Here is a 13,101-nt window from a genome sequence, read left to right as displayed (position 1 = left end):
GCCGACGCGGTGTGGTGTGGCCAGAGCCTGATCCCGTGCTCCTTCCTCGCAGTGTTCAATTCCCTGGACATGTCGCGCTCGGTGTCGGTGACAGCCGCAGGGCAGTGCCGCCTGGCCCCGCTCATCCAGGTGATTCTGGACTGCAGCCACCTCTACGACTACACCGTCAAGCTGCTCTTCAAGCTTCACTCCTGTGAGTGTCCCCAGCGCCACCACCTTGGGGCTGGGGGGGGACACGGACATGGAGGGAGTCACCAGGGGTCACCACCCTGCTCAGGCTGGGCTGTTCACCCCCGCCATCTCCTTTTTGGGGGGTGAAGGGAGTCACAGGGCAAGGGAAGAGGAGGGGCAAGCACTGGGGAACCGAGCTGTCCCAGCAGCCTGCCCTGCCGAACGCCCCTCGGCCACAGGGACGGCGCCCGCCAGGAGATCCCCCGGCTTTGAGCACTGGCTGCGAAACCCCCGTCCCCCAGGACCTTGAATTGTGGTGGCAGCTGCCTGAACGTCAGCTCACTGCCTTTCCCTGCCCCGCGGGTGTCTGGGGGAGGGACGTGGTCCCCTCCTGCAGCGGGACACTGAGCCAGGAGCATTCAGAACCCGGGAGGAGGGTGACCATCTCTCGGAAAGACCCATCCCCCTGTGGCTGTGCCGATGGGTTGTCCCCTGATCCGCACTCCTTCCCAGTGTGGAGCCGCCCAGTGACATTTCTACTCGCTGCTTCTTCCAGGTCTGCCGGCGGATACGCTGCAGGGCCACCGGGATCGCTTCCTGGAGCAGTTCAGAAAGTAAGTGCCCAGACCTGGAGCACCAGCCCTCCCCGCTGCCGGTGAGGCTCCGGGGGTGCTTCTGGGGCAGAGGGACACCAGAGCCCCTGTGCTGGGGCTCAGCAGCTGAGCGATGGAGGCGGAGGACGTGCGGGAGTTGGGTCTTGCTTGGGGCTCTGAAATCCAGCCTGCCTCAACCTCTCCGCTTTCCCTGGAGCTTCCTCCAGGAGAGCCGCTCCGCTTGGCTAATCCACAGCTATTGAATTACCAGATAACGGCGTTATTAATCCTAACGAGGCCTTCAGCCGCTGGCGGCACGTGCGGCGATTTAAAACCCTCAAACCCTTTAATTGCAGTTTTAAATGCAATTTGCAGTTGATGTGCTGAGAGGAAAGTCTGGGCACGGGCTGAAAAGCCAAGCATAGGGGGTTGGTGGTGGGGATACCCCAGGGATGGCTCGGGCTGGGTACCGGGTGAGTAGGGTGCTCAGCACCCTTAGCAGCGTCTTCTGGTTGCGATGGATCCATCAGCTCTGTCAGGAGAGGGATGCGTTGGTAGGAGCAACGGGGTAGGAGAATGCCACCAGCACATGGAGGTGGTTTGAGGGAGAGTCTGCACAAGCCCTTGGGGGGACTCGTGGTCATGGCACTGGAGGCGTGAGACAGGGAAAAGAGATTTTCCCCCCATTTCTGTTGAATTTCGGGAAAAAAAAAAAAAAAAAAGCCAGTTGCACAAACCTGAGGGAGCTTGTTAAAAGGGGCAGACAAAGGGTGAAACCTTGGGGTGTTGCAAAGCTGAGGAGGGGTCCTTGAAGAGCCATAGAGAGAGTCTGAGTGCCAGGAATGCTGGTGGGTGGTGCAGTGGACCAGAGGTGGCTTTTGGGTGGGAAAAGATAGAAAAAGAAAGCATAAGGCTCGTGGCAGCCTGGCCTTGATTGAGACCTGGGGCAGGAGGGTGGCTGTGATGCTGCTGGAGTATTCCCAGCGCCCAGGGGCTAAGAAGTGTGGATGGGGCTGGTTGATAAATAGAGCTCGAGGGAGAGGGGAGGGAGGCAGCAGAGGGGCTGACCTGGCGCTTGGCACAGTGGGGAAATGAGGAGTGGAAGAGGGTCTTCATGAAAAAGAGAGCATGGGGTGGGATGGGGTGGGATGGGATGGGATGGGATGGGATGGGATGGGATGGGATGGGATGGGATGGGATGGGTGCTGCGTGCAGGAGGTGGGCATTGGGTTCCTGAGAGGCCATGAGCTGCTGCAGGGTGATGTGCAGTGGGAGTGAACATATTTATTTCCAGGAGTTCTGGGAAAAATGCAACTACCCTGAGAAATTCAGGTGACACCAAGCTGAGTGGTGCAGTCGGTACAGTGGAGGGAAGGGGTGGCATCCAGAGGGACCTGGACAGGCTGGAGGAGTGGGTCCGTGTGAACCTCATGAAGTTCAACCAGGCCAAGTGCAAGGTCTTGCACCTGGGTCAGGGCAATTCCCAGTGTCAGCACAGGCTGGAGGATGGATGGATGGATGATGGATGGAGAGCAGCACTGCAGAGGAGGACTGAGGGATACTGGTGGGTGACAAATGGGACATGAGTCAGCAATGTGGGCTTGCAGCCCAGAAAATCAAGTATCTCCTGGGCTGCATCACCAGCAGCGTGGCCAGCAGGTCGAGGGAGGAGATGCTCCCCCTCTGCTCTGCTCTCCTCAGACCCCCCTGGAGCACTGCATCCCGCTCTGGGGTCCCCAGCACAAGACAGACACGGTCCAGAGGAGGCCACCAAAATGGTCCGAGGGCTGGGACAGCTCTGCCATGGAGAAAGGCTGAGAGAGTTGGGGTTGTGGAGCGTGGAGAAGAGACGGCTCCAGGGAGACCTTGCTGCGGCTGCTCAGTGCTTAAAAGGGGGCTTGAGGGAAAGAGGGAGAGAGACTTTTGAGCAGGGCCTGCAGCGACAGGAGAAGGGGCAGCGGTTTTAGACCGAACCAGGGTGGGGTCAGGCTGGCCATAAGGAAGCCATGTTGTACCATGAGGGTGGTGAGACACTGGCAGAGGTTGCCCAGAGCAGCTGTGGCTGCCCCCTCCCTGGCAGTGCTCAAGGCCAGGCTGGATGGGGCTTGGGGCAACCTGGTCTGGTGGGAGGTGTCCCTGCCCATGGCAGGGGGGTTGGAACTGGATGATCTTTGAAGATCCCTTCCAACCCAAACCATCCTGTGAGTCCGTGTTCCTGAGAGATGTGAGGGCAGCTCTCCCCTGGGTCAGGAACTGCACAAAGGAGAGGAGACAAATGGCCGAGTGTTGTGGCAGCGAGTGTCTCAGGGTGGTCCTCAGTGTCAGTGCTGGAACCGGTCCTCCCACCGTATTTTAAATGAGATCGAAAAAGAGTGAGCAGTGAAGTGCCATGGCCTCTGGTGTGGGATTATTTACTGGAGGCGAAACAAAAACTGGCTGCCAAGAGCAGGGGAGGATGTCACGGCATCGAGGGACAGTTTGCTTCAAGGTTAAAAACTGCAAACCAGCGCCTGTGGGAAAAACACCAAGCACGGACGTCAGCAGATAGCAGGGCTGTCTGTGGGCTCTGACCGCCCAGGGCAGAGACCTTGGGGTGGGTATCCGCAACGCTGAGATACCGACTGGGATGCCAGGGTGGCTGGAAGGGAGGAGAGCCACAGTAGGCTTGGCTGGGCACTGACGTTCCTCCCCAAAACTGGAAATCCTGAAGGGAGGTCGCCCTGCTTCTGGGTGAGGAGCTCCTGCAGGGAGCTGAAGGTGATGGTGCAGACGTGGCCTTCAGGCAGGAAGCCCCCAGTCTGCTGATGGCCGGGGCCGTAGTGGGACAATGGTGATGTTTCTCAGCTGTCCCTTCAAGCTTTGGCTGTGGTGAGGACAGCACGGAGAGGTGGCTGTACCTTGGTACAGGCCAGTGCAGCCATTCTGCTGGGTTTCATCGACTCACAGAGTGGTTTGAGTTGGAAGGGACCTTTGAAGATCATCGAGTCCAACCCCTCTGCCATGGGCAGGAACATCTTCCGCTAGATCAGCTTGCCCAAGTTTCAGGTCCTTCTCTCTGCTCATCAGGTCCTGGGTTTGTGAGAGAAAGCCTCCAGCAGTCAATGTTTTGCCAGAGGTGGGAGGCTGGTGATGGGGTCTTCTCATGACCTGCCGTGGGTTTGGTGGCAGCACATACCACCTGTACCCTCTGGCAGTGTGGAGGCCTCCTGACACCCTCCTGGAGCCAGGCGAGGGGTTGGAGCTTCCCACATTTGGGGTGGGGTGTCTGTGGGTTGGGCAAGAGCCGTCCCAGACCATTCCCTGCCCCTTGCAGGCTGAAGGACCTCTTCTACCGCTCCAGCAACCTGCAGTACTTCAAGCGGCTGATTCAGATCCCGCAGCTGCCGGAGGTGAGACCCCCATGGTCCCTGGTCCCATGGCCAGGAACAGCAATGGGGCTGGTGGCACTGGGAGAGCGCCCAAAAAGGGTTGCCTGCTGCCTTGCCTGGCTTCCTTGGGGCCCGAGGCTCATCCTTGCCATCCCTCCCTGGGTGGGATCCTGTGGGATGGCGTTGCCCATCTCCTTCTTGCACCGACCCTCAGCCCTTGCTGGGATCCATCCCTGTGGGTCCTGGCTCTGTTCCCATGGGCCTGAGCACGGCCAGCTCAGCACTGGGGCAGGATTTTGACCCACTCTGCCCGAAGCCCTGTGGCAGTGTTGGTCCTCCCCCACCCAGCCACGCTCCCCTCCCTCCCCAGAACCCTCCCAATTTCCTGCGTGCCTCAGCGCTGTCAGAGCACATCAGCCCCGTGGTGGTCATCCCCGCTGAGGCGTCCTCACCCGACAACGAGCCCATCACGGACCTGGTGGAGATGGACACGGCCTCGCAGGTGAGCCACCATGGCCCTGCCCATGCCCCTTGGGCTGCGGAGCGGATGGTGGGTGCCCTTCAGCTCCAAGACTGGGCTTATTTCTCCAAAACCATGCCATGGTGGGGGCTGAGACAGTGGGGATGGCCTCAGGTGCTGGGGAGCATCACTGCAGGGGGCCATGTAGGTGCTGAGTGTTGCACGTGGGTGCTGCCAGGTCTGAGGCAGGCTGGATTCATCTCGTGGTTCTTCTCTTAGTGGTTTGGTGCCCTCCAGTGATGGCTGGCTGGAGATGTTCGGCTTCTCGGCATCGCCTCTCAGCTCTGCATGCTTGTGCTAGGTCTTCACATCCCTCCCCGCTGAGGGCTGTCCCCGGGCACTGAGTGTTTTGGAAGGGGGAGTGTGATGATGGGGGTTTGGGGATCTTCTCCCCCACCGGGAGTTAAATGGGGACAAACCACAAAGCAGAGATGCTCCGTGTCCAACATGTTCAATGCCCTGGGGACAAACCACAAACCAGAGATGCTCCATGTCCAACATGTTCAATGCCTTGGAAGCAGCAGGGGGGGAGGGTCCAGCCCCGGTGTCCAGGCAGCACGAGCAGGCAGCAGCCCTGCCGGCGGGTGGGCTGACTTGGCGGTGCCACCGGGGACGTGGAGGGGTTGAGGGCTCCCAGGTGGTGCTGAGTTCACCCCAGGTCCGTGCTGCTGTCTCCACAGAACCTGTTTGACAATAAGTTCGACGACATCTTCGGCAGCTCTTTCAGCAGCGACCCCTTCAACTTCAGCAGCCAGAACGGGATGAACAAGGATGACAAGTGAGCCGTCCTGGTGGTGCCGGGATCACACCGGGAGCTCCCTCCCTGGCACGGCACCACAGCCTCCTGCCAGGCTGCCGCGGCACAGCAGCCACAGTGGCACAGGGGACACGTCCCCTCCCACGGCACCGGCGTGGCTGGCGGCACTGAGGATGTACCCGGTATCTCTCCTTCCCAGGGACCGGTTAATTGAGCAGCTTTACGGGGAGATCGCAGCCCTGAAGGAGGAGCTGGAGAACTTCAAGGCCGAGGTGGGTGACAACCATCCGGTGGTGTCACACAGTGAGTACCCACGTGGCAGTCCAGGGGCAGGATGAGACCCGGCGGCTCACACCGGGAATGGCGCTGGTGGGGTGGTGGCTGTGTCTGTCCTGCCCCGTCCCCCGTGGCTTCTGCATCCCTGGCACTGCCATCCCTGCCCAGACGAGGGGTCCTCAGGGGTGCTGGGGGGGGGGGGGGGGGGGCTGTGTCCCTGCCAGCGGGGTGCCAGGCTCACCCCCACCGCCCAGCATCCTCAGTGCTTCACCCTGCTGCCTTTGGGGCTCTGCGGGATGCTGCCCGCGGGGTGGCTGCCGGACGGTGCCGGCGGGCATGAGGCGGTGCCGGCGGGCATGAGGCGGTGCCGGTGGGCATCAGGTGGTACCAACAGGCATCAGGCGGTACTGGCGGGCATCAGATGGTGCTGGTGGGCATCAGATGGTACCAACAGCCATCAGGCGGTGCCGGCGGGCATCAGGCAGTGCCGGTGAGCATCAGATGGTACCGGCGGGCATCAGGCGGTGCCGGCGGGCATCAGATGGTACCAACAGGCATCAGGCGGTACCGGTGGGCATCAGACAGTACTGGCAGGCATCAGACGGTGCCGGTGGGCATCAGGCGGTGCCGGTGGGCATCAGGCGGTGCCTGCGGGCATCAAGCGGTGCCGGCGGGCATCAGATGGTGCCGGCAGGCATCAGGCAGTACCGGTGGGCATCAGACAGTACTGGCGGGCATGAGGCGGTGCCAGCGGGCATCAGGCGGTGCCGGCGGGCATCAGGCGGTACCGGCAGCCCCCGAACGGTGCCGGGAGCTGCCCACCTGCCATCCCCGCAGAGCGCCCGGGGCGCGGTGCAGCTGCGCGGCCGCGCCAGCGAGCTGGAGGCCGAGCTGGCCGAGCAGCAGCACCTGAAGCAGCAGGCGCAGGACGAGAGCGAGTTCCTGCGTGCGGAGCTGGAGGAGCTGAAGAAGCAACGGGAGGACACCGAGAAGGCGCAGAGGAGCCTGACGGAGATCGAAAGTGAGCGGGGAGAGCCGGCCCCTGGCCTGGGGGGGGAGGGGGGGGCGGTGAACCCCCAGGGGTGGGGGTCCCGGGTGCTCACCTCGGTGTCCCTGGCAGGGCGGGCGCAGGCCAACGAGCAGCGCTACAGCAAGCTGAAGGAGAAGTACAGCGAGCTGGTGCAGAACCACGCCGACCTGCTGCGGAAGGTGGGCTTCCCAAAACACACCCACCCCACCCCCCCCCGGCATCCCTTTTCCCAGCCATGCCCGCTGACACGGTCACTGAGTTCCCTCTGTGCCATCGCCAGAATGCGGAGGTGACCAAGCAGGTGACGGTGGCCAGGCAGGCCCAGGGGGATGTGGAGCGGGAGAAGAAGGAGCTGGAGGACTCCTTCCAGCGGGTGAGCGAGCAGGCTCAGAGGAAGGTGAGTAGGGACAGGAGGGGACACTTCAAAGCTCGACGGGGGGGGGGGGTTCTCCTCTGCGGCACCAGTGCTGGCCACCTCTCTTCTTGCCTGCAGTCGCAGGAGCAGGCGGAGGTGCTGGACACGCTGAAGCGGGAGCTGGCAGCCAGCAGACAGGAGCTGCAAGTCCTCCAGGGCACTCTGGAGTCCAGCGTGCAGGTGAGAGCCCACGGGTGGCCCCTGCCAACCTCACCACCCCCTGGGGACGGGCAGCCTGGGCGAAGGGGAGGTCTGCTGGCTTCGCGGTGCTCGGGGAAGGTGTTGCCCATCCAGGAGGTGTTATCCACCGTTGGCCTGATAACCAGCTCCTTGTCATCTTCCTCCCCACGCCTAGATGGGTTTAATGATCATACCAGGGGGTTTAATGCTCCTGGGTGCAAGAGCGTGTGGAACAGTGGCCTCCAGCAGCGGGAATCGTTGAACAAAGTCCCTGCAAGAGCAGGGTCAGGCAGGGCAGCTCTGCCTGCTGTAAAACCCAGGCAGGGAGCGTGCCATCACATCGCAAGCCTTTGCACAGGCTTGCTGCCGTGCCAGAGGGTATTTCCTGCCTGCAAAGCTGTAGAGGACAGCAGGAATTTCCAGGATCATTGAAGAAGGCAGAAGCAGGCAGGAAAACGGAGCTGCCCGTCCCCAGGGTGGGCAGACACGTTGCAGCAGGATGGGGATGGGGCAGAGCCCGCTCTGGGGGCTGGCAACCGGTGCCCTTCACCTGCTCCTGCATCAGAGCGCTGACAGTCGTAATAAAAGTGAATTTCCACTCGTAAAGCGAAAGGGCTCCCCAGGGAGCTGCCGAGCGGCGAGCGACGCAGGGCTGTGACCTGCGCGGGCTGCGATTGCACCGCGCGGTGGGGGTCGGGGTGGCCCAACCCTGGACCCTGAGCAAGTCCCCACACTGGAGGGTTTGCCCTTGGCACAGCCCAGACCGCTGTTTTGTGCCCGCTCAGGCGGGAGCGGAGCAGAGCACCCGGATCACAGGCCTGGAGCAGGAGAGGGACAGCCTGAGCCGGGCAGCGGAGCAGCACGGGGAGGAGATGGCCACCCTGCGGGCTGAGCTGCAGCAGCTGCGGGACACGCTCAGCCGCGAGCAGGAGAGCAGCAAGATGGAGCTGGAGACGTTGCAGACCCAGCTGAGAGATAAGGTACCACTGGGGGCACCGCCGGCGTGGGGCATCCCGGCATCCCCCTCCCCGCCGAGCTGCGGGGGTTCGGCAGGGCTGGAGGCAGCGGTGGGGTGCAGGGGTGACTCCCAGCCGGCGGAGCGGGGAGCGTGACGCCCACGCCGGCTCGGCAGGAGAGCGGGGAGCAGGCGCTGCGGCATCGCTTGGCCGAGGAGCAGCTTGCCCTGCTGCAGGGCACGGCGCGGGAGGCGGAGCGGATGGTGCAGGATGCCCTCGGTCGCCTGGAGGATCCCGCTCACATCAGCTGCACCGGCTCGGCAGGTGGGTTCCCCGCTGCTCGCCAAATCTGGCGTTATGGTAACACATCACCGCACGGATCTCTCCTCCCTGCTGTCCTCTGGGCCCTGCCAGCGGTGGAGAGCAGCCGTGGTGCTCCCGGCGATGCCCCGTGTTTGAGTCCTGCCTGCTGTCTGCCTGCAGATTGCCTCCTGTCCAGGACGCTGGCAGCCTCCGAGTGCGTGGAGCGGCTGCGGGACGCACACAGCAAATACCTTTCCAATCGGGCAGGTGAGAGCCGGGCAGCCCCGGGCAGGCGCTGGGCTGGGGGCAAGGGGCAGCTCCGGCGTTCGTGGGCCGGGTGGGCAGAGCCCGCTGGTGCTGAGGCATGTGCCTGCTCTCCTGCCGCAGCCGTGGGCTCCCTGCTGCCCTGCCTGGCCCTCTTCGCCCACCTCGTCAGCGACACCCTCCTGCAGGGCAGTGCTACCTCCCACGTAGCCCCCATGGAGCCCGCCGACCGTGAGTGCTGCCCGATGGGGCAGGCAGGGGCCGGGGTGGGCAGGATGCAGGGGTGGGCAGGGGCCACAGCAGGCAGGGGACCAGGTGGGCAGGATGCTGGGGCAAGGAGGATGGTGAGGAGGCCGGGATTCTGGGGTGGGCAGGATTCTGGGATGGGCAGGATTTTAGGGTGGGCAGGATGCAGAGGTAGGCAGGGGACCAGGTGGGGAGGATGCTGGGGCAAGGAGGATGCTGGGGTGGCCAGGACTCTGGGGTGGGCAGAGGCCATGGCAGGCAGCGGACTGGGTGGCAGGGTGCTGGGGCAAGAAGGATGCTGAGGTGGCCGGGACTCTGGGGTGGGCAGGATGCAGGGGTGGGCAGGGGGCACAGCAGGCGGGGGACCAAGTGGGCAGGATGCTGGGGCAAGGAGGATGCTGAGGTGGCCAGGACTTTGGGGTGGGCAGGGGCCAGGGTGGGCAGTGGACTGGGTGGCAGGATGCTGGGGCAAGTAGGATGGTGAGGTGGCCGGGATTCTAGGGTGGGCAGGAGCCAGGGCAGGCGGGATGCTGGGTGGGCAGGGGCTGGGCGTCTCTGTCCCCACGTGTGGCACCCTCAGCCTCTCGCGCTGCCCACGCAGGTCTGCTGGAGATGTGCAAGCAGTGCGGCAGCGAGGCTGTGAGCTACCTCAGCGCCCTGCAAGACCCGGGGACGGTGGAAGGTGCTGACTGCAGCCTGGTGACAACCTGCCTGGGCCGGATCAGTGCCATCGGGGAGGTGGGTGCCCCAGGAGGGCTGGTAGGGCGGGATCGCGTCATGGTGGGCACCTCTGGAGGGGCTGTGCCTCTCCTGGATGGTCCCTTTCATCCCATCCCAACCCCAGGAGCTGCGGCCCAAAGGACTGGACGTCAAGCAGGAGGAGCTGGGTGACCTGGTGGACAAGGAGATGGCAGCAACGGCAGCAGCCATCGAAACGGCGGCTGCCCGCATCGAGGTGAGGGTCGCGGTATTCCCTGAGGCACCCATGGTCACCGTGCCTGCCGGGACCACCGGCCCGAGGCCAGGAGGGTGCGTGGGCCTCAGCACAGCCTCTCCCCACTCTACCACCAGGAGATGCTGAGCAAGGCACGGGCTGGTGACACTGGGGTCAAACTGGAAGTGAACGAGAGGTGAGCTGTGGTGGGGGTGCCGGAGGGAGGCGGGCAGGTGGGATGGGGCCCGGTGCCACAGGCAGGGCGGCTGCCCCATGAGTCTGGGGTCTCCCTGCCCCACAAGCGGGGCTCAGTGGGGTTTGTCTTGCAGGATCCTGGGCTCCTGCACAGGCCTCATGCAGGCCATCCACGTCCTGGTCCTGGCCTCCAAGGACCTCCAGAGAGAGATCGTGGAGAGCGGACGGGTGAGGAGGGGGCAGGGATGCAGGCAGGAGGGCGGGCAGGGCACGGGGCAGCAGGTGCTTGGCCAGCCGAGGGTCACCGTGCCCTTGCTGGGGACATGCTGCTCCAAGCCTTGGCCCGTTGGGGGCATCAATGGTAGCTGCCAGGAGCTCCTGCCCCAACCCCGTGGTCTCCCCCTGGCTGTGGTCCCTGGGGTGTCACCGAGGTCCCCAATCCCTCTTCCCACAGAGGGGAACCCACCAGGTTCCGTGTCTTCCCAGCTCCCACACGCATCCTGAACAAAACCCTGACTTGCTCCGTTCCCCCGAGAGCTGGGGTTTGGGGGTCCCAGGCCCTGCCACCCGCCCTGTCCCCAGCGTGTGACCGTGCCTTTCCCAATGGCAGGGCGCGGCGTCCCCCAAGGAGTTTTACGCCAAGAATTCCCGCTGGACCGAGGGTCTCATCTCCGCCTCCAAGGCCGTGGGCTGGGGTGCCACCGTCATGGTGTAAGTGCCACTGTCACCTGAGGAGAGGGAGGGATGGCAGGGTCCTGCTGTCCCCACGGGGAGGGGACGGGAGGGGTGGGGGAAGGATGCTCCAGCCCCTCTCTCTGCCCTCCCGCAGCGACGCTGCCGACCTGGTGGTGCAAGGCAAGGGGACGTTCGAGGAGCTGATGGTCTGTTCCCGGGAGATCGCGGCCAGCACTGCCCAGCTGGTGGCCGCCTCCAAGGTAGGAGCCCGGCGCCTCGGGAGCCTCCTCCGCTGCTGCCTCCATCGCCCCAGCAGCTCCCCCCACCGCTGCCTGCCCTTGGCTCTGGGAGATGCTCCGTCCCTGAGCAGGCAGCAGCGAGGCTGCTCCTGTGGCCGTGGTTTGGGGTGACCCTGGGGCACCGCGTGGTCACCCCAAATGATAGGGGTGGGCTTCTGCTCGCCGCGGCGGGGCGTGAGCAAACCCCTCCTCGCTGCCCCGGCAGGTGAAGGCTGACAAAGACAGCGCCAACCTTTGCAAGCTCCAACAAGCCTCCCGGGCTGTCAACCAGGCCACGGCTGGCGTGGTGGCCTCCACCAAGGCTGGGAGGTCACAGGTGGAGGAGAAAGGTAAGCGGGAGCATAGACCGGCCCCAAAACCTCTGCTTTTTGCACTTACCATCTTCGGTTGGCTGCGCCTCGGTGGTCTCTGCCTGCGGCTGCCCCCTCTGCGTATCCCGTGGTGGCAGACCCTACCAGCGACCCAGGAGCTGCCGGGGTGTCCAAGCTGGGGAGCAGATCTCGAGCGGGGCTGGGGGTGTCTTTCTCCACAGACAGCATGGACTTCTCCAGCATGACGCTCACCCAGATCAAGCGTCAGGAGATGGACTCGCAGGTAGGACGTTCTCTGATGTTTTGGGAGGAAACACACCCACTGGTGCCTCGCTTGAGCTAACGAGAGGCTACCCAGGCTGGGGGAGAGGTGGGTGGGGGGCACCCTGCCCGGCTGCCTGATCTCAGGTAGCACCAACTCGTGGGGAAAGCCCAAGGTGTGAAGGGAACAGGCGAGTTTGCCCAGGAGCCACGTGCAGTTGGTCCTCGAGCCTTCCCCGACACTGTCCCCATCATGGCACAATAGCCTGTGGCCTCCCCCTGCCCCCGTGTGCCCGTCAGGCTGCCCCACAGCACCCACTTCTGCCTGGCGTGGGGCAGCCAAGGAATTCCCCTTCCCAGGGTGCCCGCACAGAGGTTGCTCTGCCTTCCCCTGCCTGCACAGGCAGCTCCCACCGGAGCTCAATCCCCATCCAGGACCGCTTGCCATTGGAGCGCTCCTGGGATGTACCTTGGCGGTCTCTGGGCTTAATATTGGGGAGATAACGGGTGTGAAAGGGAGGTGCCCAGCCTGCTGCAGCTCCGTGCCAGCGGGAGCACTCAGGTGCTGTGCCAGGGTGCAGGGTGGCCGTGACATGCACGATGTCCTTCAGGTGCGGGTGCTGGAGCTGGAAAACCAGCTGCAGAAGGAGCGGCAGAAGCTGGGGGAGCTGCGCAAGAAGCACTACGAGCTGGCAGGAGTGGCGGAGGGCTGGGAGGAGGATGGTGAGTGGATCTCAGTCCTGCTCCAGCCGGGAAGCTGCACTGGGAAGGAGCGGGGCAGGGTGGGGAAGCCCTGCCTGCAGTCCAGGTGGCGAGCGGGCATGGATTTCACTCTGGCTGGCACAGGCCAAGCCCGGGGATAAGTCAGCAAACGCGGGCAAAGCCACGGGACCCCTGACCTGCGCGAGAGCCTGTGGGACCCGCAGGGAGGGTGCTTGGGTGCTGCTGGGGCTCTGCCGCCCTGCGAAGCCGTGGGGTCCCAGGGGGGACGGGGCGGTGGGATGCTGGGGGGGCCCCATGTTGCTCCGCACCCCCTTACCCTCTCTCTTCCCTCCAGCTGCGGATTAAGGCCGGCGGCAGAAGCAGCCCGCAGGGAACACCCCCGCGGCGGGCTGGGACCCCAGCTCGGTGCAGCCTTTTGGGAAGATCCACGACAAACCGGTGCAAAAGCCACCCCGAAGCACACGTCCTCCGCGTGTCCCCCCCACCCCCGCCAAGAGCCGCCTCCAGCGCCGGAGCACCCAGAGCCACCCGGCGAGACGCCGGGGCCGAGAGCGAGGCTTCGCCAGCCTGACGCCAGCCGCAAACCGCACGTGTATTTATTAGAGCTGCTTGGGGTTGGGGGCG

General features: G+C 64.2%; 1 protein-coding gene across 1 annotated transcript in view; it reads left to right on the top strand.

Annotated features, from left to right (window-relative positions):
- HIP1 (huntingtin interacting protein 1) overlaps positions 1-13,101 on the top strand; it is a 50,304-nt gene that overhangs the window by 37,044 nt on the left and 159 nt on the right. Inside the window, exons 8-31 of the mRNA XM_086475116.1 lie at positions 53-193; positions 728-785; positions 4,078-4,153; positions 4,503-4,634; positions 5,333-5,430; positions 5,609-5,681; positions 6,523-6,706; positions 6,806-6,894; positions 6,996-7,112; positions 7,209-7,310; positions 8,096-8,290; positions 8,443-8,590; positions 8,750-8,836; positions 8,957-9,064; positions 9,681-9,817; positions 9,924-10,034; positions 10,151-10,209; positions 10,343-10,436; positions 10,819-10,919; positions 11,038-11,143; positions 11,388-11,511; positions 11,715-11,776; positions 12,366-12,477; positions 12,824-13,069. Of these exons, the coding sequence (XP_086331242.1) occupies positions 53-193; positions 728-785; positions 4,078-4,153; positions 4,503-4,634; positions 5,333-5,430; positions 5,609-5,681; positions 6,523-6,706; positions 6,806-6,894; positions 6,996-7,112; positions 7,209-7,310; positions 8,096-8,290; positions 8,443-8,590; positions 8,750-8,836; positions 8,957-9,064; positions 9,681-9,817; positions 9,924-10,034; positions 10,151-10,209; positions 10,343-10,436; positions 10,819-10,919; positions 11,038-11,143; positions 11,388-11,511; positions 11,715-11,776; positions 12,366-12,477; positions 12,824-13,069 (2,760 nt within the window). The remainder of the gene's footprint in view (positions 1-52; positions 194-727; positions 786-4,077; positions 4,154-4,502; positions 4,635-5,332; positions 5,431-5,608; positions 5,682-6,522; positions 6,707-6,805; positions 6,895-6,995; positions 7,113-7,208; positions 7,311-8,095; positions 8,291-8,442; positions 8,591-8,749; positions 8,837-8,956; positions 9,065-9,680; positions 9,818-9,923; positions 10,035-10,150; positions 10,210-10,342; positions 10,437-10,818; positions 10,920-11,037; positions 11,144-11,387; positions 11,512-11,714; positions 11,777-12,365; positions 12,478-12,823; positions 13,070-13,101) is intronic.

This window comes from Leptosomus discolor, chromosome 18, assembly GCF_034619465.1.
Source record: "Leptosomus discolor isolate bLepDis1 chromosome 18, bLepDis1.hap2, whole genome shotgun sequence".
Taxonomy (NCBI): domain Eukaryota; kingdom Metazoa; phylum Chordata; class Aves; order Leptosomiformes; family Leptosomidae; genus Leptosomus; species Leptosomus discolor.
The sequence above is the reverse complement of the archived record's forward strand: the minus strand, read 5'-3'. Positions and strand labels throughout refer to the sequence as shown.